The sequence below is a fragment of the Lactuca virosa genome, chromosome 7 (assembly GCF_052849685.1).
Source record: "Lactuca virosa cultivar CGN04683 chromosome 7, Lactuca_virosa_CGN04683_v6, whole genome shotgun sequence".
NCBI classification, from domain to species: domain Eukaryota; kingdom Viridiplantae; phylum Streptophyta; class Magnoliopsida; order Asterales; family Asteraceae; genus Lactuca; species Lactuca virosa.
Window position 1 is genome coordinate 152,840,180 of NC_136432.1, and position 23,606 is coordinate 152,863,785.

The following is a 23,606-nucleotide window of genomic DNA, read 5'->3' on the forward strand; positions in this document are numbered from 1 at the left end:
ATGCAAGAACATAATGTTTCCAAAAATATCATAACTGTTATTTATGGTGATCAATCTCTTAAACAAGAGCATTTAAATAAGCAAAAATTCATTCTCTCCTCTAGCACTGCAGTTGAGGACAACCTTGGTGGCATTAGCTAAGGTGGGGCATAGCTTCTCTAGATAAGCCAATGCATGAAACGCTTCTAAACCAGGCTTTATGCCCACTAATTTTGGCACTCTATCAAAAGCTGCACAACAGAAAACAACAATCAATAAAATAACACAAAATGCAGAGAAGGGCCGTTTGTACCCCTTTTTAATCTTCTTCTTCTTGATGTTCACTTCATGAACCCTAAATTGTTACCTGATGAAGATGGATGAGATGAAAGAACACAAGGGCAAAAAGGTTATTTTAAACAGACAGGTGTTGACCTAAATGGCCCAAGGAAAAAAGGGATACAAATGCATCTTATCTTTTAGGAACAAAAAAGGGACTAATTTGTAGTATTTTTTTACAAAATCACATCAACACAAATATGATATACCTTCCAAAGCCTCCTTATCAGTGATGCTATAATATTCAACCCGCCCTAAATCCTTCAGAGAGTTGGAGTTGTGTTCAGGTCCCACTCCAACAAGGCCCAGCCTACATTTACATTAAAGCAGAACAAAATTAAAGAAATTTGGTTTTAATCCCGAAAATGCCCACCCTGCACCTTAAGAATCAAAAAACGATTTTTTTTCCGTTTGTTTTTTCAAGATGTTTGATAAAAGGTGTCTAGGGTGGTGTGGATTTTGAAAAACTTTAGCAAGAAAAAAAGTTGTCAAGTACATAGCTATTTGTTGCATTACCCGGCACTAATGGAATGAAGGTCAACAATTTGACCATCATCTTGTAACAAGTAGTAAGTCATGGGACCTTCTTCTGTTAAAGTGGTTGCACGTTTATAGTTTGGCAATATCAAGCAAAGAACCTGCAGCCTCAACTCCAATCAATCTGACTTGTTTATCTTCAGCAAATTCATTAAACACGCCCATGGCATTTGATTCACCACCAACAAAACTAACTAAAACATCTGGTTTTCCACCCCATTTTTCCATTGCCTGTTTTCGTGTTTCTTTACCGATTACTGCATGGAATTCACGCACCATCATGGGGTAAGGATGGGGGCCCGCCACTGAACCTATGATGTAATGACTTGTTTCCGGGTTGGTTATCCAGTCTCTTATGGCCTCTGATGTCGCATCTGAATGAACTATTCTCACCTAAATAAATCATGTTATATCAAAATGATCAAAATCAAGGTATCATCAAAGTTGTTTTTAGTGTCACATATTTCAATCTTGAAAAAGACCATAAACAGGATTAATTAAGTTTCCAGGATTAATATCTTCCCTTTTAAGATAGATTTCTGGCCCTTCACCATTCGGACCTTGATAATATATACTCTGTAAGTCGTTTTGCAAAAAGTAGAGGTCTCTCGCCCCAAACATAGCTCCTTAATATACCATTTAATTCCTTCTGCACTTACATAATTTATTCCATAAATTACCACAAATCGCTGATTTTTTAGTAATATAATATATTTGCACACATTTTCTTAAAAAAATTATGTCTGTATGGATGCACCGTCTTGCAAGTGATCAATGATTGGGTACCCAGCTTCTACTTTTGCTTATGGTTATATCATTCATTGTTTAGGATCAAATGATCAGTTTCATACCAGTTGCAATCATACTGGTTATCAAATACTTCAGTAAAATTACTTTAATACCTATATTTTACATTTATTCTAGGGTTAAATCTCTCTTATGCAACCACATTTCACTCTTTTCCCAATTTATGCAACAAAGTTGTTTTTTAGATGAAATATGCAACCACGTTTTATTATAGGACCAAAAATGTGCAGTAGTTTACCAGTAACATGTTCAACCAGTTGAAATTAGCAGTAGGTGCATACATTGGAAAAAAGCGAAACACCCTTGCAAAGGTAAAAAGGTGAAACATTATTATTGCATAAATTGGTATAAGGGAGGAGGGAATCCTTCCCTCCCAACCCACTGAACCCAATATCACATCAACTTTTTTACTTTCTCTTTCTTCTATCTTTCCCAACCCACACCATATGAAAATCATATATTTCTCAACCCACTCAACCCACTTTCCATATCATTCTTTTTTATTTTTTCATTTTTTTTTGCTAATTTAAAAAAATTCTAAAATAATATTAAAAATAACATTTAATATTCTTTTTTATTTAAGTAAATTAGAAAATATAAATTAAAATAAAACATAACATTTTTTTGATTTTTTTTTGCTAATTTAAAAAAAATTTCTAAAATAATATTTAAAATAACATTTAATTAAAAACCACACTTAAAAAAAATACACGATAATTATAAAACACGATAATTAAAAAAATACACTAAAAAAAAGACAACATGATTTAAATCCTAAAACGGCAATTGAAATTAACTAGTTATTATCTAGAGTTGGAATGTAGACATGTTCAATGTGATCAGTAAGATCAGATCGAAGCTGGTGGTGGGTTTCAGCATTGCGCAATTCATGTATTATTTCTTGGTCATCAATTTCGTCGGTGGGGGTGTTGTGTTCCAGCCTCTAAAGCCTCCAAAGCTACAGTAGCCATCATTGTTGACAAAATGAAACCTACGGGACAAGTTTTTCTTCCCACCCTATGATGAACACAATTAATAGACGCAACTACAATGGTGGCTGCCAAGACTATAAATAGAGACTTCATTCTTCAGTTGTATGCATCCCAAAAACACAGAGAAACAGATAGTATAACACTTAGAGTGAGAGTGTTAGTGAGAGGGTTGGTTTTTTGTAATAGTTGAGTGTGAGAGTTGCTCCTCCTATTGTAATTCTATTTTCGTGTTTAATAGAAGAGTTTTCCAACCCCAACAACTGGTATCAGAGCCCCGTTCGGTGTCCAGGGAATTCTTTACGAATTTCTCTGTTTTTTCGTCAAAAAATTTTTGTCTCAAAATCCGTTTTTGAGTACACCGTTGGAAAGGGCTTGTTTCAAGGATTCCGAAAATATATTTTTCGTAATTTTTTGACCACCAGAAGGCCCTCAAATTGTTGGTCAAAGTTGGTCAAATCTGGCCGGAAAAGTCGCCGGAAAAACCAGGTGGCCGGAGAAGACTGCCGGGGAAGAAGGAGTGACGTCATCAGTGAGGTCATCATTGACCAGAATTTCAGGAAGTTGCAGTTTAGCCCCTGAAGTTCCAAAAAATTGCAGAAAGGTCCCTCTGTTTCTAAAACACTGCAGTTCGGTCCCTGTTTGTTCCGAAAGTAACCTGTTTGCTCCCTAGACTTCAGAAAAGTTTCAGAAAGGTCCCTGGTTGGCAGAAACGTTTCAGATTAGTCCCTGTATGCTGCGAAAATTACAGTTTAGTCCTTATAATTCTGAAAAGTTACAAATTAATCCATAACTTTTCAAGAAAGTATATTTTGAGCCCGAAAAATTCTACCCCACCATTTTTGACGCTTCCGAATCCAACCGAGAGCTCGGTTTTATCTAATTTTTCCTCGAAATATTTGTAAAATAAATTTGCAATTATTTTCGATGGAATCTACAAGTACGATTACGATGGTTCGACTTACGCCCACAAATTACAACATGTGGAAGCCAAGGATGGAAGATTTGCTTAATCTGAAAGATTTAGCAGAGCCTATAGAAAAGCAAGGCGTCAAACCCAACACGAAGACAGACAAAGTTTGGACGAGAATAAACAGGAAAACGGTGGCACAAATTCGACAGTGGATCGACCACAGTGTTTTTCATCATGTATCTCAAGAGACAGACGCGTACAAACTTTGGGAGAAGCTCGAGAATATGTATCAGGCAAAGACGGCACGCAACAAGACCTTGCTGATGAGGCGCCTTGTAAACCACAAGTTACGAAGTAGTACGTCCATAACCGAGCATACGAGTCAGTTCCAGGATCTCGTAAACCAGCTCGGTGCTGCTGATTAGGTTCTCAAAGACGAGGAACAAGCCATATTGCTCTTGAGTTCTCTACCAGATAATTGGGAGACGCTTGTTGTGACTCTCAGCAATTCTGCCCCCGGTGGTAAAGTGACAATGGAGATGGTCACAGATGCCCTAATGAACGAGGAAGCCAGAAGGAAAGAAGCTGGTACAGACCAGTCTTTTGCCCTCGTGTCAGAAAACAAAGAAAGAGGCGGAGGCAGAACTGGAGGCCGAGGTCGAGGTAGAGGCAGAGGTAGACATGGTCAAAGTAGAGGAAGATCCCAAGATCGTGGGAAATCACGAGATCGAGGGAAATCGCGAGAGCGAGGTAAATCTTCAAATACATGGTTCGAAGGCTATTGCAATCATTGTAATTATTATAGCCACAAAAGGAGTGATTACCGAAGGTTCTTACGAGAGCAGCCCGAGACAAGCCAGAATCCAAGCAGGGAGAATGGTGAAACCATGGTCACCATAACACAAGACGTTGCCCTTGTTACATACGAGGAGGAAGCATGCCTACATGTTGAAACTCATGATGATGAGTGGGTGATTGATAGCGCTGCATCATATCATTCGACTCCAAACCGAGATTTATTCAGTACTTATAAACCCGGAGACCATGGTACCGTGAAGATGGGAAACACCAGTTTCTCAAGCATTGCTGGTATTGGTGATGTGCATTTAAAGACCAATGTTGGATGTACATTGGTGTTGAAAGATGTTCGGCATGTCCCAGAGCTGAGAATGAATCTTATCTCAGTTGGAGCTCTTGACATCCAAGGATATGATAATCAATTCAAAAATGGCACCTGGAAGTTGTTGAAAGGTGTTATGGTTGTTGTAAGGGGAAAACTTGATGGTACTCTTTATAAAAGTCATGCAAAGTTGCTTCAACCAAGTCTCAATGTTGTTAAAGAAGAGACATCACCAAACTTGTGGCATAGAAGACTAGGCCACATGAGCGAGAAGGGATTGACGACTCTTGCAAAGAAGGAGTCCATTTCAATGGCAAAAGATGTTGCCTTGGATCCTTGTAAATACTGCCTATTCGGGAAACAACACAGAGTTTCCTTTAGCTCCACAAGAAAGAACCGCTCTGAGTTGCTGAGCCTTGTCCACTCCGACGTATGTGGACCCATTGAAGTAGAATCTCTTGGTGGAAGCCGGTATTTTGTGACATTCATTGACGACGCGTCACGAAAAGTATGGGCATACTGTTTGAGAACGAAGGACCAAGTATTGGACCGCTTCAAAGCTTTTCATGCAATTGTGGAAAGACAAACATGCAAGAAGCTAAAATGTCTCCGATCAGATAATGGAGGCGAATATTATTCCCGTGAGTTCTCTAAATACTGCACGGAACATGGTATCAGACATGAAAAGACTGTCCCACGAACCCCACAACACAATGGTGTAGCAGAACGGATGAATCGCACCATTGTTGAGAAAGTTCGATGCATGCTCAGCATGACTAAACTCCCAAAGCCATTCTGGGGTGAAGCTGTATTGACATCTTGCTATCTAATAAATAGGTCACCTTCCGCTCCATTGAATTTTGAAGTTCCGGAGAAGATATGGACGGGTAAAGACATATCATATTCTCACTTGAGAGTATTTGGGTGCAAGGCGTTTGCACATGTATCAAGTGAACTGCGGAAGAAGTTGGACCTCAAATCCACTCCATGCATCTTTATTGGATATGGAGATGAAGAGTTCGGGTACAGGCTATGGGACCCAGAACTAAAGAAGGTTATTCGAAGTAGAGATGTGGTTTTCTATGAAAACCAGTATTATGATTTCAAGGCACCGGTTAACAAGCAACAAAGCTCCAAAGTTTCAGATATAATATATGAAAATAAAGAAGATGTTTCCGCTGAAGAAGTGGATGAAGAAGTCGATGATGCATATCAAGAAGGTGTTGATGAGGGGGAGCTTCCACCCCTGGATAATTTAGATCCACTGCCAGAAGTTGCAAATGAAGGAACTCAATTTCGACGATCCGAACGAGTCCGTGCTCCATCAAGAAGATATCCGACTTCAAACTACATCCTTCTTACTAGTGAGGGGGAGCCAGAGAGCTTTCAAGAAGCTCAATCTCATATTGACAAAGCAAATTGGCAGAAGGCCATGGAAGAAGAAATGAATTCTTTGCAGAAGAATCAAACATATGAGTTGGTAAACCTCCCCAAAGGAAAGAAAGCCTTGAAAAACAAGTGGGTTTTCAAGTTGAAGAAAGACGGCAAGGGAAATACTATGAAGTATAAGGCGAGACTCGTTGTCAAATGTTTCCAACAAAAAGAAGGAATCGACTTTGATGAAATTTTTTCGCCAGTTGTGAAGATGATGTCTATCCGAGTTGTACTCGGATTAGTTGCCAGTCTAGATCTTGAACTTGAGCAGATGGATGTGAAAACAGCCTTTCTCCATGGTGATTTGGATGAAGAAATATACATGGAGCAACCTGATGGCTTTAAAGTCCCAAAGAAAGAGCATCTCGTCTGTAAATTAAAGAAGAGCCTTTATGGTCTTAAGCAAGCCCCAAGGCAGTGGTACAAGAAGTTTGATTCATTTATGATGAATCATGAGTACAAGAGAACTGTTGCAGACCATTGTGTCTATCTGAAGAAGTTTCCAGATGGGAAATTTGTCATCCTTTTGCTCTACGTGGATGATATGTTGATAGTGGGCCAAGATGCAATGATGATCAACAACTTGAAGAAGGATTTGTCTAAGTTCTTTGATATGAAAGACTTAGGCCAAGCACAACAGATATTGGGCATGAAAATTATCCGTGATAGAAAATCAAGAAAATTGTTCTTATCACAGGAAGAGTATGTTGAACGTGTGATAAAAAGGTTCAACATGGAAAATGCCAAGCCCGTTGGTACGCCCTTGGCTAACCACTTCAAGTTGAGTAAGAAAAATTGTCCATCTTCTGAGAAAGAAAAAGAAGAGATGAAGGCAGTCCCCTATTCCTCAGCCGTAGGAAGTCTTATGTATGCAATGGTGTGTACAAGACCAGATATTGCTCATGCTGTCGGTGTTATGAGTAGATATCTAGCTAATCCGGGAAAACAACATTGGGAAGCAGTCAAATGGATACTTCGATACCTGAAGGGTAGTTCGAAACTATGTTTATGCTACGGGGGAGCAAAGCCAATCGTGGAAGGTTATACAGATGCCGATATGGCAGGAGATCTTGATAGTAGGAAATCTACATCAAGTTACATTTTTACTTTGGCAGGGGGAGCTATCTCGTGGCAATCCAAGTTACAGAAGTGTGTCGCACTGTCAACAACAGAAGCCGAGTATATTGCTGCCGTTGAAGCTGGGAAGGAGCTTATATGGATGAAAGGTTTCTTCAAGAATTAGGCTTTCCACAAGAAGAGTACATCATTCATTGCGATAGTCAGAGTGCTATGGACCTGAGTAAGAACTCGATGTACCATTCCCGTACAAAACATATTGATATACGTTATCACTGGCTTAGAGAAGCAATTGAGGGACGAGAATTGAAGTTGTTAAAGATCAACACCAATAACAATCCTGCAGACATGTTGACAAAGGTGGTGACACAAGAGAAACACAGACTATGTGCTGACATAGTTGGGATGAGGATTGTTGGACAGAGACTGGAGGGGGAGATTTGTTGTGTTCCAGCCTCTAAAGCCTCCAAAGCTACAGTAGCCATCATTGTTGACAAAATGAAACCTACGGGACAAGTTTTTCTTCCCACCCTATGATGAACACAATTAATAGACGCAACTACAATGGTGGCTGCCAAGACTATAAATAGAGACTTCATTCTTCAGTTGTATGCATCCCAAAAACACAGAGAAACAGATAGTATAACACTTAGAGTGAGAGTGTTAGTGAGAGGGTTGGTTTTTTGTAATAGTTGAGTGTGAGAGTTGCTCCTCCTATTGTAATTCTATTTTCGTGTTTAATAGAAGAGTTTTCCAACCCCAACAGGGGGATCGGGCTGATACACAGGACATATCGCAGCACCCTCATCTTTCAATATCATATTGTGTAGTATAATGCAAGCGTACATTATATTTTTTGTTTTCTTCACCGTCATAGCTCGTGCAGGCATCTTTAATATGTCCCAACGTCCTTTAAGGACCCCAAAAGCACGTTCTACATCCTTTCTTGCTGATTCTTGTGCCGCCTTGAACCGTATCTTTTTGTCGGTAACTGGATATGGATATGCCTTCACAAATACAGCCCATGATGGATATATTCCATCCGCAAGATAGTAACCATGTTTGTAGTGTTCACCATTCAGATAAAATGAACAATCGGGTCCTGTTCCATGATATTTCTCATCAAACAATGGTGATTGGTAGAGGACGTTTAAATCATTGTTAGACCCGGCTACACCATAGAATGCATGCCAAAACCATAAATCTTGTGACGTCACCGCTTCTAGTATCATTGATGGATACTGATGGTCACCCCTCATATATTGGCCTCTCAATTCCGTTGGACAATTCCTCCAATTCCAATGTGTGCAATCAATGCTACCAAGCATTCCAGGGAATCCATGTCTAGCTTCATGTGTTTCATACAAAAGTTGAATGTCAGTGGATGTTGGACGGCGTAAATATTCAGCCTTATACATTTGGACAACACCGTAGCAAAAGTTTTCAAGAGATTCACGAGAAGTTCTTTCTGACAGATTTAGATACTCATCTAACGAGTCTGGGTTATAACCCTTCGCTAATTGATGTATTGCTGATGTGCATTTTTGTAGCGCACTGAAACTTCTTTGATTTGTTGCATCCCATGTTGTTTGAAAATAAGGATAATTCGTCTCCAGGTCACCAACAAGTCGCATAAACAAACCTTTGCTCATACGAAACCTTCTGCGGAATTGCGCGTGACCATAGGTTGAATCATCTGCAAAATAATGTCGGATCAGCAGTCGTTCAGCCTCTAAACGATTGTGTTTCTCCTTTGAATGTTGCTTGAACTAGCATTATTCTGAAGAAGCAGTTGTGCAGTACGAGACAATACAGGTAACAAATTATTGTTGATAAGTTCATCATCAGATGATGAACCGTCATCGTTAACTTCCATTACTATTTTCCAAATGTTTGGATTCATTTTGAAAGAAGAGAAAAGTTAGAGAGAAAATGAAACAAACATGCATATATATATATATATATATATATATATATATATATATATATATATATATATATATATATATATATATATATATAGATAATGAAACAAGCATAGCTATATATAGATAATGAAACAAGGATACATATAGAGAATCTTAATAAAAATAAAAATAAAAATAAAAATAAAATAAAAATGAACATGAAAATAAAATAAAAATAAAAATAAAAAAAATAATAATAAAGAGAAAGATTCTCCAGTCAAATGATGTCGACATTTTGAACTTCACGGGTTCTGTAACTCCCAACCATACTTAGTTGCAATTTGTCGTTTCCTTTCAAGCACCGTGCGCAAAATACCTCCAGTCAAATGATCATGCGGCCGGAGAAAATACTCCATATCTTGGTTCTCTATCTCGCGATCCAACAATTGAGCTTTTCGTTCTTCATTAGCTTCGAGAATGCGCAATTTTTGTTCCCGGTACCGTTGTCTCTGTTCTGCCTCTGTTTCGGTTGCAGTCTTGATGCCGGCAATTTGTTTGACGAGATCAAACATTTCATTTTCTGTTGATGATGTTGATGCCGCTTTCTTTCCTTTTCTTTTTCTCTGAGGCGGTGAGTCTTCAACACTAAACAACTGTTGTTGTTGGGGGGAGAATCCAGGAGGATATTGTGGATCAGATGATGATGTGTAGGCGTTGGATGAAGATGTTTTGGTTCGTTTTGAAGAAGGAGGCGGGGAGTCTTCGCCCACTTTTGTAACAAATGCCCATTTCGCGTTGTCTTTCAACCACTCCCAAGCTTGTTGATGAGGAAAACATTTCTGGTTAATAGTCCTCCGATACTCGCTTAGTGAAGATTGTAAAACATCAGCCTCAGATCTCCCGCTAGCCACACTGTTCATCTTACGGTTATAGATGCCGTTGAAAGCATTACATTTGTTTTGGAGGTCTTTCCATTTTGAGTTTACTTGGTGTCGTGACCGATCTGAACCTCCCATTTGAACACTGAAATGCTCTAGAACCCTCTCCCAAAATGCATCGAACCTTTGTTGATTTCCGCGTTGTTTATCTTTAGAAACATCGACATATGCCCTAGCCAAAGCCAACTCTTCGCGTTCCACCCAGTTCTTTCGCTTCTGGCGGAGTGTATAGTTGCGTTTTTTCTCAGCAACGGGTTGCAACTCCTCGCTGGTTTCTTCTTCGATTCTTTCGGGAGCTGGGTCGTCACTAGCACTGTCAGATTCTTCATTCTGAGCATCACGGAACTGGAAATTCTCGGGTTGAGAAGATTGGAATTGGGTTTCTGGAACCCTTTGAGAAAACTGATTCCATGGATTATAAGGGAGGAGGGAGTCATTCCCTCCCAACCCACTGAACCCACTGCCACATCACTTTTTCTCTTTTGTTTTTCTTCATATTTCCGAACCCACAACACAAGGAAATCATATCTTTTTGAACCCACTCAATTAAAAAAAAATACAAAACAATCAAATGTAAAATCTTAATTAGCAATAGAGTTATCGGCGGTACCACTCCTGCTTCAACGAGTGGGTTGATTGGTTTCACCAACCCACTTCATCATCTCTCTCTACTTTCTCTTTCTTATTTTCTCTGTACCATGTGCTTTAAAACTTGTACATTAGTTGTTTTGTATTTTTTTTAATTGAATGGGTTGAGTGGGTTCAAAAAGATAGGATTTCCGAGTGTTGTGGGTTCGGAAAAATGAAAAAAAAATAAAAGAGAAAATGTGATGTGACAGTGGGTTCGGTGGGTTGGGATGGAACGACTCCCTCCTCCCTAACTCTGATTTTCCTCTGGAAGTCTAAATGTGTTGTAAGATTGTTGCACCGGGAAATATTGTTGTGGATAGTTTTGGTTTTGTTGGTAGTTTTGGTAGCTTTGGTAGTTTTGGTATTGTTGATAGTTTGGATTTTGAAAATCTTGAAAAGAAAATGGAATATCTTGACTTGAACCGCCTTGTGTGGATTTGTGTTTTTGACTAGAACTGGTTTGTTTAGCTTTGCCTCGGGAATCCATTGAATGTAACTAAATGAATCAAATGAAACATAAAATTTTCCAGAGTAAAAACACTACAAATGAATGAATTATTTATTCATCTATATATAATATGGCAAAATACTACAAAACCATAGAGTAAATAAACTTGTAAAATAAAAAAGTTAAAAAAAAAAAGAACCCGTATCAATGTAGTCAAAGAATATAGTCAAAGTCAAAGCTAAAATGCAATTTAAGAGTGACAGCTATATGCATTAACTTTAGTCACATGCATTACTTCTCTTGCAGGGAATCTTTTGGAAAGCTGCTACAAAAAAACAAAACATTGATTCCTACTTTCTAAATTTACCAACGAGTTCACCAACCCATTTTTCAAATGTGAAGCCACTGAACCCGGCGGAACCCGGCGAAACCAATGTTGAGTTATTGTTTCTGGGCGGTACCGCCGGTACCGTCTTTATCTTTTTCCACGATTCCGTCTTGCCTAAAAAATGAAAAAACATTGCATAAATAAGCATTTAATGGATAGAATGCCATGACATACCCAGGTTACAAAGTTGCATATTCATATAAAACCATTTTATTGCATGAAATGCAAAAAATGAAGCGACATTTAACCATTTACACTTAGAGTTAAGAGCGTCTTTGGAGATACCCCTTAACATATCAACAAGCAAGCGCTACTGTAAAATTGGAGCATTGTTTCAACTAACTGATACGGTTTGGTAAAATCATGAACATTAACATAAAAAAGAGGACTTTTCTATAACGATCAACGCATGAAACCTGGAACTCATGGTCGGTAGGGAGAGCTTTGAAAGCGGATTCAAGCTCGGAGAGCGCGAACAATAGGTTTTGCGGGACATACTTCCCACCATAGTTACCAAAACAGGCGAATGAATCGGGCTGCTGGAGAGCTGACACCACTTGCCCCGTTGATTGTTTCGAGAGAACACAAGAAAACGCAAACGACGAGCGGAACCCAAATCTCATCAATTGAGGGGATAGTTGTGAAGGATAGGGATTAAAAATTGGTGGATAAGCAGAGTTGGTGGGGCGGCAGTTATGTGAGCTAGGGTTGTCAATGAGAACGCCATACGATCAGAGTCAATGAGAACGGCGGCGGTAGAGTGTGCCACACACTTGCCGGTAGCGTCAACTAGGATTTGTCATCACAACGTTTTTTTTTCTCATTTATAAGATGTGGGTTGACATTATATACATATTAATTCTCATGCAGCGGTGAACAGGAAAGTTTGGGAATTCACATTGGCCACACCCTTATTAATTTTTCATGCAGTTGCCATGGTTTTCTCGTTATTATATTCCACCGCCTTGCCTCACCTTTATTTTCCACCGCCTTAGCCTCACCAATCAGATGCAAGAAACCTCTTCTCCAACCTTCTACTGCCTAAAAGTTTAGAACAAATTCCTGAAATGGTCCATGTTGTTTGTCAAATTTATTGAAATGGTCCTTCTGGGCTGTTCCTCCCTAACATATTGAAAAAAAAGACTTTTGAAAAAGAAAACCGGTCGAAAAATACTATGTTGCCCTTAATGATATTTTATAACATTTTTTAAATATTTTAAAACTCTTTATATTTTTCAGAATTTAAAATAAAAAAATAGGGGCCCACTTCACACATATCTCATAAAGCTTTTCCTACTAACATAGTCCTTCAATATTCCAGCTAATTCCTTCTACACTTGCATAGTTTATTACATAAGCTAGCAATTCCTCCCTAAATAGAAACCAAAAGAGAGGTTTTTGTAGTAATGTTGCATGAATTTTCTTATAATGATTAGGGTTTGTTTGGATGTGGGTCTTGCTCCTTTTGATTGTAGTTATATGCTTGTTTAGGGTTAAACCATAGTTTGAAACTAGTTGCAAGAATACTGATTATAAAATAGTAAAGTAAAATCACTTGTATACATTATTTTTATTTGTTTTTTGTTGATGTTTTGTTCGTTTATTTTTTTTAAATCTTTTAACATTTTGTTTGTTATTTTTTGACATTTTGTTCGTTTATATGAAACCGGCTTTTAAAAAATCGGATCATCCGAAGCCATAACTTTTTTTTACAAGTTAATTATGTTTTTTTGTAAAGCTTTTTTATAACTTAGGAATATTTTTAACTTTTTGACGTTTTGTTCGTTTATCCGAAATCGACTTTTAAAAAACCGGATCATCTAAATCAGAATCTTTAACTATTTTTTACAACGAATGTTTTTATAAAGCTTTTTTACGACTTAGGAGTATTTTATGTAGGTTAATCCGACGAAGTATTAAAAACCCAGATTATCGAAATCCATAAATGGTTATACTTGAAATCCATATCTCATGCAAAAATCTGATAAAAACTGGTCCGGATTTAACCGAACTCCGATAGCCTAAAAACCGGTTTTATAGTTACATATATAAACTAATGATAAAAAAGGCTAAGACCTGTTATCAAATAAACTCACTATTTACTTGCTAACTCTTTTAATGATCAAATGAGGCAAATATTAGATACAAATCTGAGTTGTTTGTTTAGAGATATACATATCTTTCTAGACATCTATATATGTTAGTTGTCTGTTTTCCAACATTCATTAATATCCTAAATCTCGCAAAGAAGAAAACATAATTGAGGCGGCAGAATTTTCGGCATCCTTAACTTTTGACCTCTCTTCTGCCTTCATGAAAAATATCTTATCAGAAAGTTCAATTTGCACGGATGCTATGTATCTTCTATCGTGTGCAGGACCCAATTCTTGCTCAATTCTGCAAGAAAAAAAAAACATTAAGATTAAACAGATTTTGTGATTTATTTGGTTTCCATTTTAATTAAATATACAACATGATCAAAGTAGTAATAAAGGCAAAATATTTACATACCTGTAAGTCCCTTTTGGCCACTTTCTCCTGTTACAAAGTTCATGTATTTTTAGTTTAGCACCTTTAATCTCAGTGGCTTCACCACAATCAACATCCATGTGTAGACTTATTGCATCAGTGCTTTTTAGCCTTGTTAAGTTAGATAAAGCAACCTCAGCTGCATGAAGTTTGACATTCTCTTTTTTCCCTGAAGAGCCAGAAGCAATAAATCTTCCATCAACATAAATGCTTGCAAATATATTAGATATGGTATATTACTATTTGCATCTCTTTTCAAGGATGCAAATGCATATAATAGTAGTTGTATTGGGAAAGAAGTTGGTATTTGTTAGAGAAGCTCTAACCTTTCCTCCCCTTCTTGGTGTCAACAATTTTCCCCTCTTTTTCGCATGCCTCATATACCATGGTAATAGGTTGCGACTGTTTCTCTAAAACATTTAGCATAATCATCGGTTCAAGTAGCTCTCTAATCACCTGAAAGCAGAAAGTCAAAGCAATTGATCATAGTCAACACATGTATCTGTACTTTCCACATTAAGACTAGTATGGGTAAAGTGGCTGAATGAGTAATGATGTTTGCCTGGATAAGTTTTGTTTCTTTTCTAGACTGAATAAACCGTCTGAATGAGATTAAATGATCATTTTACCCTTACATTCCAAAAATCAAATTTCATAATATTCATCAGGTTTAACGTGAGAGAAATTGGGAGGAAAAAGAGGGCAAATAGGTAACGGGTTAGTGTCTTAAAACATTAAGCCAAGTTTTTTTGGCTTAACCCATTAGGTCATCCGTCCAGATTAAGTAAAAAAGAAGCAACCATGTATAACTGTCCAGATTAAGTGCTTAACCCATTAAGCCCATTAAGTCAAAAAGAAACATCCCCATAGGTTAGAGGAATCAGCTTCTCTCGATCCAATATCTAGTTAGGCAAAAGTTTGTAATCTAATCGAATTTGAAGAGATGTATAGGATCTCAATTCACAACCACTCACCACCCACAGATTTTGCAAATTGAACCCACAATCTTCATAAACAGCTCCAGCAACTGATTCAAGAATATCAGCAAGTACCTTTGGAGCTTTCATTTGTTCACCATAATCTACCATCTCATCTTCTTCTTTGACTGCGATCACAAATTCCCTAACCTAATAATAACAAGCACCATATTCTCCAATTTCAATTACAAAAAATAACGAATAATGACATAAATACATCATTTATAAGGAAAAAAATCAACATATTGTCCCCCAATGCTAAAAAAACCATCATGTTATTTCCACATCATTAAAACCATTATATTTTCTGGTTTTGGTTAAATTAATGGATAATGCAAAAAGAAAAACGGTTGCATAGCCTATTGCCTACATGGGGTTGAAATGATTACATCTATAGCAATTAATCACACAGTTTCTGGAAATTAAAATGCAATGTAAGCTTTTTTAATTCCATGTAGGATATGCAACCAATTTTGAAGCATTAGTTTAACCAAAATCCGAAAATATAGTGATTTTAATGGCATAATGGGTTTTTTTGGTATTTTCCCTGAACAAAGATATAGATTGTATATAGACAGACAGTATAGTAAGCTGTAAGACAAATATGAAAGCTTTTCAATGTGACAATAGGGGTTAATACAATAACAAACAATTTCTTGACCACTTTGCCACTCATGGCATACAATTTCGTTTTTTATGTCCTCACGCCTCTCAACAAAATGGCAAATCTGAGTGCATGCTTAGAACCATCAATAACTTCATTCGATCACTCCTTTTCCAAGCCCACATGCAACCCACTTATTGGGTTGAAGCCCTTCACATGGTCACTCACCTTCTCAATATCCTTCCCTCAACAACTATCCAGAATGAAACCCCACACTTCCGCCTTTTTCTAACCTCACCACCATATGCAAACCTAAGAGTCTTTGGTTGCCTATGCTACCCTCACATCATAACTCCCCATAAACTAGCCCCACTCTCTTCCCCATGTGTACTCTTAGGATATCCATTTAATCATCACGGTTATCGGTGTCTTGATCTATCATCTCGCAAAATAATAATATCTCGCCATGTTATCTTTGATGAAACTATTTTTTTTTCAAATCCGTCACTCCTTTGGAGCCCCCCTCGTATACATTCCTAGATGACATAACTCATGTAACGCCCGCAGATTCAGGCTAGTCAATTTAGAGATAATAAGCGTTAAAAATGAATTTTTGATATTAGATTATTTAGAATAAATAATCTTAACCAAGTTATAGTACATGTCACAAGGTTACGTACATATAAAGAACGCTGAAATTCGAGCTATAACGAATAAGTTTTGATCTGCCGAAGTTTTACGTCAAAACCGGCACGACACCGGGAATCGTAAAAAGTAAGTTTGCGATAAAATACTTTTTAGCCTTAGCGATTTAAACGAAAGTCGTAGTATGAGTTAAACCGAAAGCGTGCATAAAAAGAACGTCCAAATCTAACTTCGTATGAGGAAGTTATGATTTTTCTAAGATTTAGCATAGCAGTGCATAATCCGGAATTCGAATTTTAGATCGATCGATTGTTAGCCGACACAACCTAAATGAGAATTGAAGATCTCATTAATAGGATTGCAATGATAAAAAGATAGTAGAAAATGGAGTCTGTATGTAGAAGTTATGAATTCTACATGGTCGTTAACAATGTAATCTTCTTATACTGTTAAATTTAAAATCGGTCTAGAATTAGCCGATGGGGTCAAAAGGAAAGTTGTAGAGTACGTCGCCACCTACGCGTGGATATAAAGAACATTGAAAACGAAGCTTGTATGCGAAAGTTACAGAATTTAGAAGACGGAAGGGTGCTGCTGCGAAGGGGGTGGCGTGGCTTAATATGGACCATTGCTTCCTCCCCACGCCTTGACACCAGATGGTGACACTTGGCACTCAACTCGACGAGTTGGCGGCTCAAACTCGCCGAGTTGAGCCATTTTTCAGCCTATAAATACCATGCGAAGCTCACCCTTTTTCCTCACACCTCAACCCTTCTCTCTCTCTCTCTCTCTCTCTCTCTCTCTCTCTCTCTAAACCCCTCCCAAGCCCTAGTACTTCCCAAGTGCTAAGAGGCAACTCCCGGAGCGCCAGAAGGCTCCGAGAAGAAGAATTTTCGGCTCGAAAGTTCTGCCCCCTGTAGAGCCCGGTTCCTAACCAACCCCCCCGGTAAGTGAGATATGCTTACCCTACTCTAAGTATAACTTATGTTTAAATTTAGTATCGTTATTATGAACTTATAAACAATATATGAGCTAGTATTATGACTTATATAAGTGTCGTTATAATGCATTTTTAACTACTCGCGGTACGAGGATCCGATTTGAAGGGCCGCCTGGGTTGTTGGATTTCAGAAGTGCTATAATGTCAAAATGGTCCTGCCCTCCAGTGTTTCATATCTGGCCTTGTCTGTACATATTGGTTGAAAAGTATTGTTTAAATGCTTATATAAAAATAATAATACTAAGACTAATAATTAGTCACGATAAATATTAAACTAAAATCTAGTGGGAATGATACAAGGTTTCGTCGAAGGAAAATAATTATTAGAAGCGAAGCGCTGCATGAGTTTGGAATCACCACTTTAACAAGTGAGTGTATAGTTACTTTTCATCTTACACACAAAGAAGCACACAACTCACTCAAAAGCTTAAAATGGACTAGGGTTTGCAAGGAGGGTCGATCTTGGGATGTAGGCTGATAAAGGGAAAGGTCTTGGGGCCATAATGGTGTTTAAATATGTCACACCCCCGAACCGTCAGAAATAACGGCGGAAACGTTCGGAGGCGGGTGACGTCATGCATAGTATCATAACAATTGTATCATAGTAAGCAAAGTAAACACAACCATTACATTACAATATGATTATTTACATCTGTTTGAAAACATAGTTTGTACATAAGAGTATATAACAAAAGTAAAAGACGTGACTCCAAATGCTCCGTCTTCTCCAAAAGTTGATAAAAGTACCTGTCTATTGCTGCCCTGAGAATACAAGCAGTTTGAAAGAGTATCAGCATAAAGCTGGTGAGTTCATAAGTATTTAGTTCTGGTGAAAAATGTTTCTTTGATCCTTTGAAAAGTGTTTCCCAAGAAAATCCTATATTTTCTTATGAAAGATGTTTGATTATCCATTTGTTATTTGTTAAACAGTCCGTTTATGAAAGGTTGAGTTATCCCAGGAAAATCCTACATTTTCCCCAAAAGTTGATGGTTGGTTATCTGTTTCTAGTCTGAGGCGTACAAGTATCTACCATACTTATATCGTTAGGCGTAGTTTTCTTGAAAAAACCCTGTTAGCTCCCTGTGAGGTGTATTAGCCTTATTACATAAATAAAACTAATGAATAAGTGGTGAACTAAATCCTAAGGGTGTTATTAATACCCTCTAGTAATCGAATCGGTTATTACTTTGAGGTTAGTTCACTTGATTCATTATTACAAAAGTAAATTCCTGTTATCTGGGTTGTGGGAGTCATAACCGTACTTAAACTTGATATGGCACGTAACGGGGCCAGTATCCTTTTATGACTTTGTCACCACAGGCATGTATGCCTAACTGTAGCTAGCAGTTTAGGTGCGGGATAGTCAGTCATGTATAGATCTATACACAACAGTCACGCTCTCCCTACAAGAGATTCTGGTTACAAGTGCTAGTCCTATGCTCTCGAATTCGGTGGGAGTGTTACCAAGGACGTGTCCCCAACTTTAGACTAACAATTTACAAGTAATAATACTAAAAATCCTGTTTATAATCTGTATGATATACATTTTACGAAATGTTTCACGAGTTCATTACTTTAGTTTGAAAACTGTTTCTACGAGTTGATTTCTTAATCGTTTGGTAAAACTGTTTTCTGTGTTTAAAAGCATGCTGAAAATATAATTATCTTATACAAAATAATATACTTTGAGCACAAGTTTCCTTGTACTTTTGCTTGTATTCCCCCCTGAAAACATGAAAAACTCGGAAAAAGCGTAGGGGTATGAACTCACAGTTGGTTGGATGCAAAGGATTGAACTGGACGATCCTTGAGTTGGTGTACGTTGCACTTAACGGAATCCTAATATCAAATAAATACATATATGTATCTAAATTAGCGATTTCGTTAGATAAAGTGTTAGATAAACACTTGTTTTTGGTTAAGGAATGTTACCGGGACTTGGTTGAATTGAGAAAACAGGCTTTTCCCCACGAAAGAGTTGTTTAGGGTCGACAGACAGTTTACGGTTCCATGGGTTCACGGTCCCATGTGTTTACGGTCTAAGGAGATCTGGTGAGTTTACGGTCTATGAAGATTGATGAGTTTACGGTCTATGAAGATTGATGAGTTTACGGTCGCAACAGGTTTACGGTCTATGAAGATTGACCGTAAACTCAAGAACAAGGGTGCTTGTTTTTGACGAAAAAGTGTTCCAGAGGCTCCCAAACGGCCCCAAATGATGATTTCCGGCGTTTTTCGGGTGAAAGGAGGGCTTTATGGTGTTTATGGTCAAGAGGTTTGGAGAGAGAAAGTGGGTGTTTCCGGTCAAGAAGGTTCAAATGAGGGTGGGGGTTCAGTATTTATAGACTGGGGTTTGGTCAGTGGTGGGGTCCACCTGACACCGACCGTAAACGGGTTTACGGTCGCACTCGACCGTTAACTCATTCTGGCCGTGAACTCGGTGATTTTTGAGTGAAGGTTCGAGTTTTTCGCGATTCCGGTTTATTCCGACTCGTATAAAATACATATCATTTATTTAAAACGTAAAGTCTTTCTCAAACTAAGAAATTTGACGGAATTTAATAAAAACCCAAATTTTATTAACGGAAACTGGGTAAGGATAACGGGAAAAGTTTCGGGTTGTCACATCATCCCCCCGTTAGAGGGAATTTCGTCCCGAAATTCGAACATAGAATACAAATCATGGATTAGAAAAGAGATGTGGATACTTCTGTTTCATCTGATCTTCGTGCTCCCAGGTGAATTCAGGTCCCCGCTTGGCATTCCAGCGAACCTTCACTATCGGGATGCGACTTTGTTTCGTTCGTTTGATCTCTCTATCCATGATTTCGACCGGTTCTTCCACAAAGTTTAGGTTCTCGTTGATTTCAATCTCCTCGAGAGGGATCACAAGGGTCTCGTCGGATAAACACTTTTTAAGGTTCGAGACGTGGAAGACGGGATGAATGTTGCTAAGTTCTTGAGGTAAACGAAGTATGTAGGCTACGGGACCGATCCTAGCGAGGATCTCGAAGGGTCCTATGTATCTTGGATTTAGCTTTCCACGCTTTCCAAAGAGTATCATGCCTTTCCAGGGCGATACCTTTAGCAGGACACGGTCTCCAACCTGGAATTCTAAGGGTTTTCGTCGTTTTTCGGCGTAGCTCTTTTGTCTATCTCGTGAGGCCTTCAGTCGTTCTCGGATTTGTACGATCTTTTCGGTGGTTTCACGGATGATCTCTGAACCAGTGAGAGTGCTGTCAGGGACTTGCCCCTTGGCTAGCTACGTGTTGCCCACCTCAGCCCAACACAACGGGGATCTGCACTTGCGGCCATAGAGGGCTTCGAAAGGCGCAACCTTGATGCTGGTATGGTAACTGTTGCTGTAGGAAAACTCGACCAAGGGCAAATGGGTGTCCCACGACTTACCGAAGTCAATGACACATGCTCTCAACATGTCTTCCAAGGTCTGGATGGTTCTCTCACTCTGCCCATCTGTCTGAGGATGGTAAGCTGTGCTCATATCCAGCCGAGTTCCAAGAGCTTTCTGCAGGGACTGCCAAAATCTCGAGGTGAACCGGCTATCTCGATCGGAGATAATGGACACAGACACACCGTGCAGTCAGACTATCTCTTGGATGTAGATTCGCGTGAGTCTCTCCATTTTGAAAGTTTCTTTGATTGGCAGGAAGTGAGCGGATTTCGTCAATCGATCGACTATTACCCAGATGGCGTCGTACCCACTCGGAGATTTGGGTAATTTGGTGATAAAATCCATAGTAATCCTTTCCCACTTCCACTCAGGTATATCCGACTGGTGGAGTAGACCTGAGGGCTTCTGATATTCGACCTTCACCTTGGCGCAAGTCAGGCACTTGCCCACGAAGGTAGCGATCTCTGCTTTCATGTTTGGCCACCAATACAGTTTCTTGAGATCGAGGTACATCTTGTCCGAACCTGGATGAACGGAGTATTTAGTCTTGTGAGCTTCGTTCATGACAACCTCTCTGTAACCACCGAACTTTGGGGTCCAGATCCGGTCCATGAAATAATAGACTCCGTCTCCCTTGATCTCTAGGTTCTTTTCCATTCCTCTCAAGGCTTCACCCGGCATGTTCTCTGGTTTTAAGGCTTCCAGCTGAGCCACCTTGATTTGCACGGATAAATGGGAATGGATAGTCATGGTCATTGCCTTCACTCTACGACCTGAGCACTCCTTCCGGCTGAGGGCATCTGCCACCACATTGGCCTTGCCGGGATGGTAGCATATTTCTCACTCGTAATCGCTGAGTAGCTCAACCCATCGCCGTTGTCTCATGTTCAATTCCTTCTGATCGAAAATATGTTGCAGGCTCTTATGGTCAGTGAAGATAGTGCACTTCGTTCCGTAGAGATAATGTCTCCATATCTTCAATGCGAAGACCACTGCTCCCAATTCCAGGTCGTGCGTTGTGTAGTTGACTTCGTGTGCTTTCAGCTGTCTTGAGGCATAAGCAATGACTTTTCCCCGCTGCATGAGCACACAGCCTAGGCCCTGATTGGATGCATCACAGTAGACAACGAAGTCCTCCTTCCCTTCGGGAAGAGACAAGATAGGTGCGCTGCATAGGGCCTGCTTCAACGTTTGGAATGCAGTGTCTTGCTTTTCACTCCCACAAAAGGGTACGCCTTTCTGAGTCAGAGTGGTTAAGGGTTTGGCAATTCTGGAAAAATTTTGGATAAATCTGAGATAATAGCCAGCGAGACCCAAGAATTGATGGATTTCTGTGGGCGTCTTCGGTGCTGACCAGTTCTCTATCGCCTTGATTTTTGAGGGGTCCACGTGTATGCCTTCCTCGCTTACCACGTGACCTAGGAAGGTTACTTTTCGAATCCAGAATTCGCACTTGGAGAATTTCGCGTATAGCTTCTCCGCCCTTAGAGTTTCCAACACCAATCTCAAGTGTTGTCGGTGATCTTCCTCACTTCTGGAATAGACAAGTATATCGTCAATGAATACGATTACAAACTTGTCCAAGAAAGAACGGCACACCCGATTCATCAGGTCCATGAATACCGCCGGTGCGTTGGTTAGACCGAAGGGCATTACTACAAATTCGTAGTGGCCATACCGAGTCCGAAATGTTGTCTTAGGAACATCACTCTCACGGACTCGCAGCTGATGGTACCCTGATCTTAGGTCTATTTTGGAGAAGTAGCTGGCTCCTTGAAGTTGATCGAAGAGGTCGTCGATTCGAGGAAGAGGGTAACGGTTTTTTACAGTGAGTTTGTTCAGTTCTCGATAATCAATACACATCCGAAAGGATCCATCCTTCTTTTTCACGAACAAGATTGGGGCTCCCCAGGGTGAGGAACTCGGTCTGATGAATCCTTTGCTGAGCAGCTCATTGAGCTGACTGGATAACTCCTGCATTTCTGCTGGTGCTAAGCGGTATGGGGATTTAGCTACGGGGGTAGCTCTGGGGATTAGGTCGATGCGAAACTCGACTTGGCGTTCTGGAGGAATTCCCGGAAGCTCTTCGGGAAAAACATCAGGAAAGTTGCAGACTTCGGGGATGCTCTCGAGATCTTTAACTTCCTGCTTCTCATTTATGACGTGGGCTGGGAATGCATGACACTCCTTTCGTAGAAGTTTTTGGGAATTGATGCACGAGATGATGCAGAGGTTCGAGCTGAGTTTATCAACATAAATCATGAGGGTTTCACCAGAAGGAAGGTTGAGACGGATAGCTTTTTCGTAACAAAGGATATCAGCACGATTGGGGCTCAACCAATCCATGTCGACAATGACATCGAAGCTTTTTATGGAAACTGGCATAAGATCGATCGGAAAAGAATGATCGTTTAGGGTAAGGGTACAAACTACGAATATGTCGTTAGTGCTCTTTTTCTCACCGTTAGCCATCTCGACGGTAAATGTTTCGGTTAGAGGTTGGGGTTTATGTTTGAGAAGATGTTTGAATGCATGGCTAACAAAACTTCTCTCAGCACCAGAATCGAAAAGAATGCATGCATAAGAGTTATCGAGGAGGAACGTACCCGAAACAACGGTGGGATCTGCAACTGCCTCCTCTTGGCCCATTGCTAGCACTCTCCCCGTGCTACCAGTTGTTGTTGCCTTAGGGCAGTTTCTCTTGTAGTGCCCGACTTCTCCACAACCATAACAGGCTTGTCCAATGCCTGTTCCAGGGGCCTGGTTAGTGGGTTGGACTTGTGTCTTGCAGCCTCGAGCTGTGTGGCCCTTCTTGCCACAGTTGTTGCACGACATCTCCCGGCAATGTCCCTGATGATGATAGTTGCACTTGTTGCACAGAGGTAACTTCCCAGCATAGTGACTGGGGTTTGTTGGAGTAATGGGGACTGTA

At 39.5% G+C, this 23,606-nt stretch overlaps 3 protein-coding genes and 1 pseudogene across 4 annotated transcripts; all 4 read right to left on the reverse strand.

Moving 5' to 3' along the window:
• Positions 1 to 72: 72 nt before the first annotated feature.
• Positions 73 to 2,108, reverse strand: LOC145127239 (tryptophan synthase beta chain 2, chloroplastic-like; annotated as a pseudogene). The gene is made up of 5 exons (XR_013716435.1): positions 2,074 to 2,108; positions 1,901 to 1,964; positions 835 to 1,248; positions 528 to 628; positions 73 to 230 (listed from the first exon to the last, which is right to left on the reverse strand). The product of XR_013716435.1 is annotated as a tryptophan synthase beta chain 2, chloroplastic-like (transcript).
• Positions 2,109 to 7,932: 5,824 nt separating this feature from the next.
• On the reverse strand, positions 7,933 to 9,071 carry LOC145127240 (uncharacterized). The gene is made up of 2 exons (XM_079062464.1): positions 9,009 to 9,071; positions 7,933 to 8,964 (listed from the first exon to the last, which is right to left on the reverse strand). Exons 1-2 carry the CDS (start codon positions 9,069 to 9,071, stop codon positions 7,933 to 7,935), a joined length of 1,095 nt encoding a protein of 364 aa, XP_078918590.1.
• A 267-nt stretch (positions 9,072 to 9,338) lies between these two features.
• Positions 9,339 to 12,532, reverse strand: LOC145125363 (uncharacterized). The gene is made up of 2 exons (XM_079060824.1): positions 11,923 to 12,532; positions 9,339 to 11,620 (listed from the first exon to the last, which is right to left on the reverse strand). The coding sequence occupies exon 2, from the start codon at positions 10,116 to 10,118 to the stop codon at positions 9,405 to 9,407; it is 714 nt and encodes a 237-aa protein (XP_078916950.1). The 5' UTR covers positions 10,119 to 11,620; positions 11,923 to 12,532; the 3' UTR covers positions 9,339 to 9,404.
• A 1,134-nt stretch (positions 12,533 to 13,666) lies between these two features.
• LOC145123301 (ribonuclease 3-like protein 2) lies at positions 13,667 to 15,164 on the reverse strand. Its single transcript, XM_079058519.1, has 4 exons — positions 15,010 to 15,164; positions 14,362 to 14,491; positions 14,018 to 14,204; positions 13,667 to 13,903 (listed from the first exon to the last, which is right to left on the reverse strand). The coding sequence occupies exons 1-4, from the start codon at positions 15,121 to 15,123 to the stop codon at positions 13,732 to 13,734; spliced, it is 603 nt and encodes a 200-aa protein (XP_078914645.1). The 5' UTR covers positions 15,124 to 15,164; the 3' UTR covers positions 13,667 to 13,731.
• Between the last annotated feature and the right edge of the window lie 8,442 nt (positions 15,165 to 23,606).

Excerpts from the sequence above, each read along its gene's own strand:
- LOC145127240 (XM_079062464.1), bottom strand. The coding sequence starts at position 9,071 with ATGGAAGTTAACGATGACGGTTCATCATCTGATGATGAACTTATCAAC. Across the intron at positions 8,965-9,008 it reads TCAACAATAATTTGTTACCT|TTCAAGCAACATTCAAAGGA; the intron begins GTATTGTCTCGT and ends GAATAATGCTAG.
- LOC145125363 (XM_079060824.1), bottom strand. The coding sequence starts at position 10,118 with ATGGGAGGTTCAGATCGGTCACGACACCAAGTAAACTCAAAATGGAAA.
- LOC145123301 (XM_079058519.1), bottom strand. The coding sequence starts at position 15,123 with ATGGTAGATTATGGTGAACAAATGAAAGCTCCAAAGGTACTTGCTGAT. Across the intron at positions 14,492-15,009 it reads ATTTGCAAAATCTGTGGGTG|GTGATTAGAGAGCTACTTGA; the intron begins GTGAGTGGTTGT and ends TTCTGCTTTCAG. Across the intron at positions 14,205-14,361 it reads CACCAAGAAGGGGAGGAAAG|GGAAAAAAGAGAATGTCAAA; the intron begins GTTAGAGCTTCT and ends CTGGCTCTTCAG.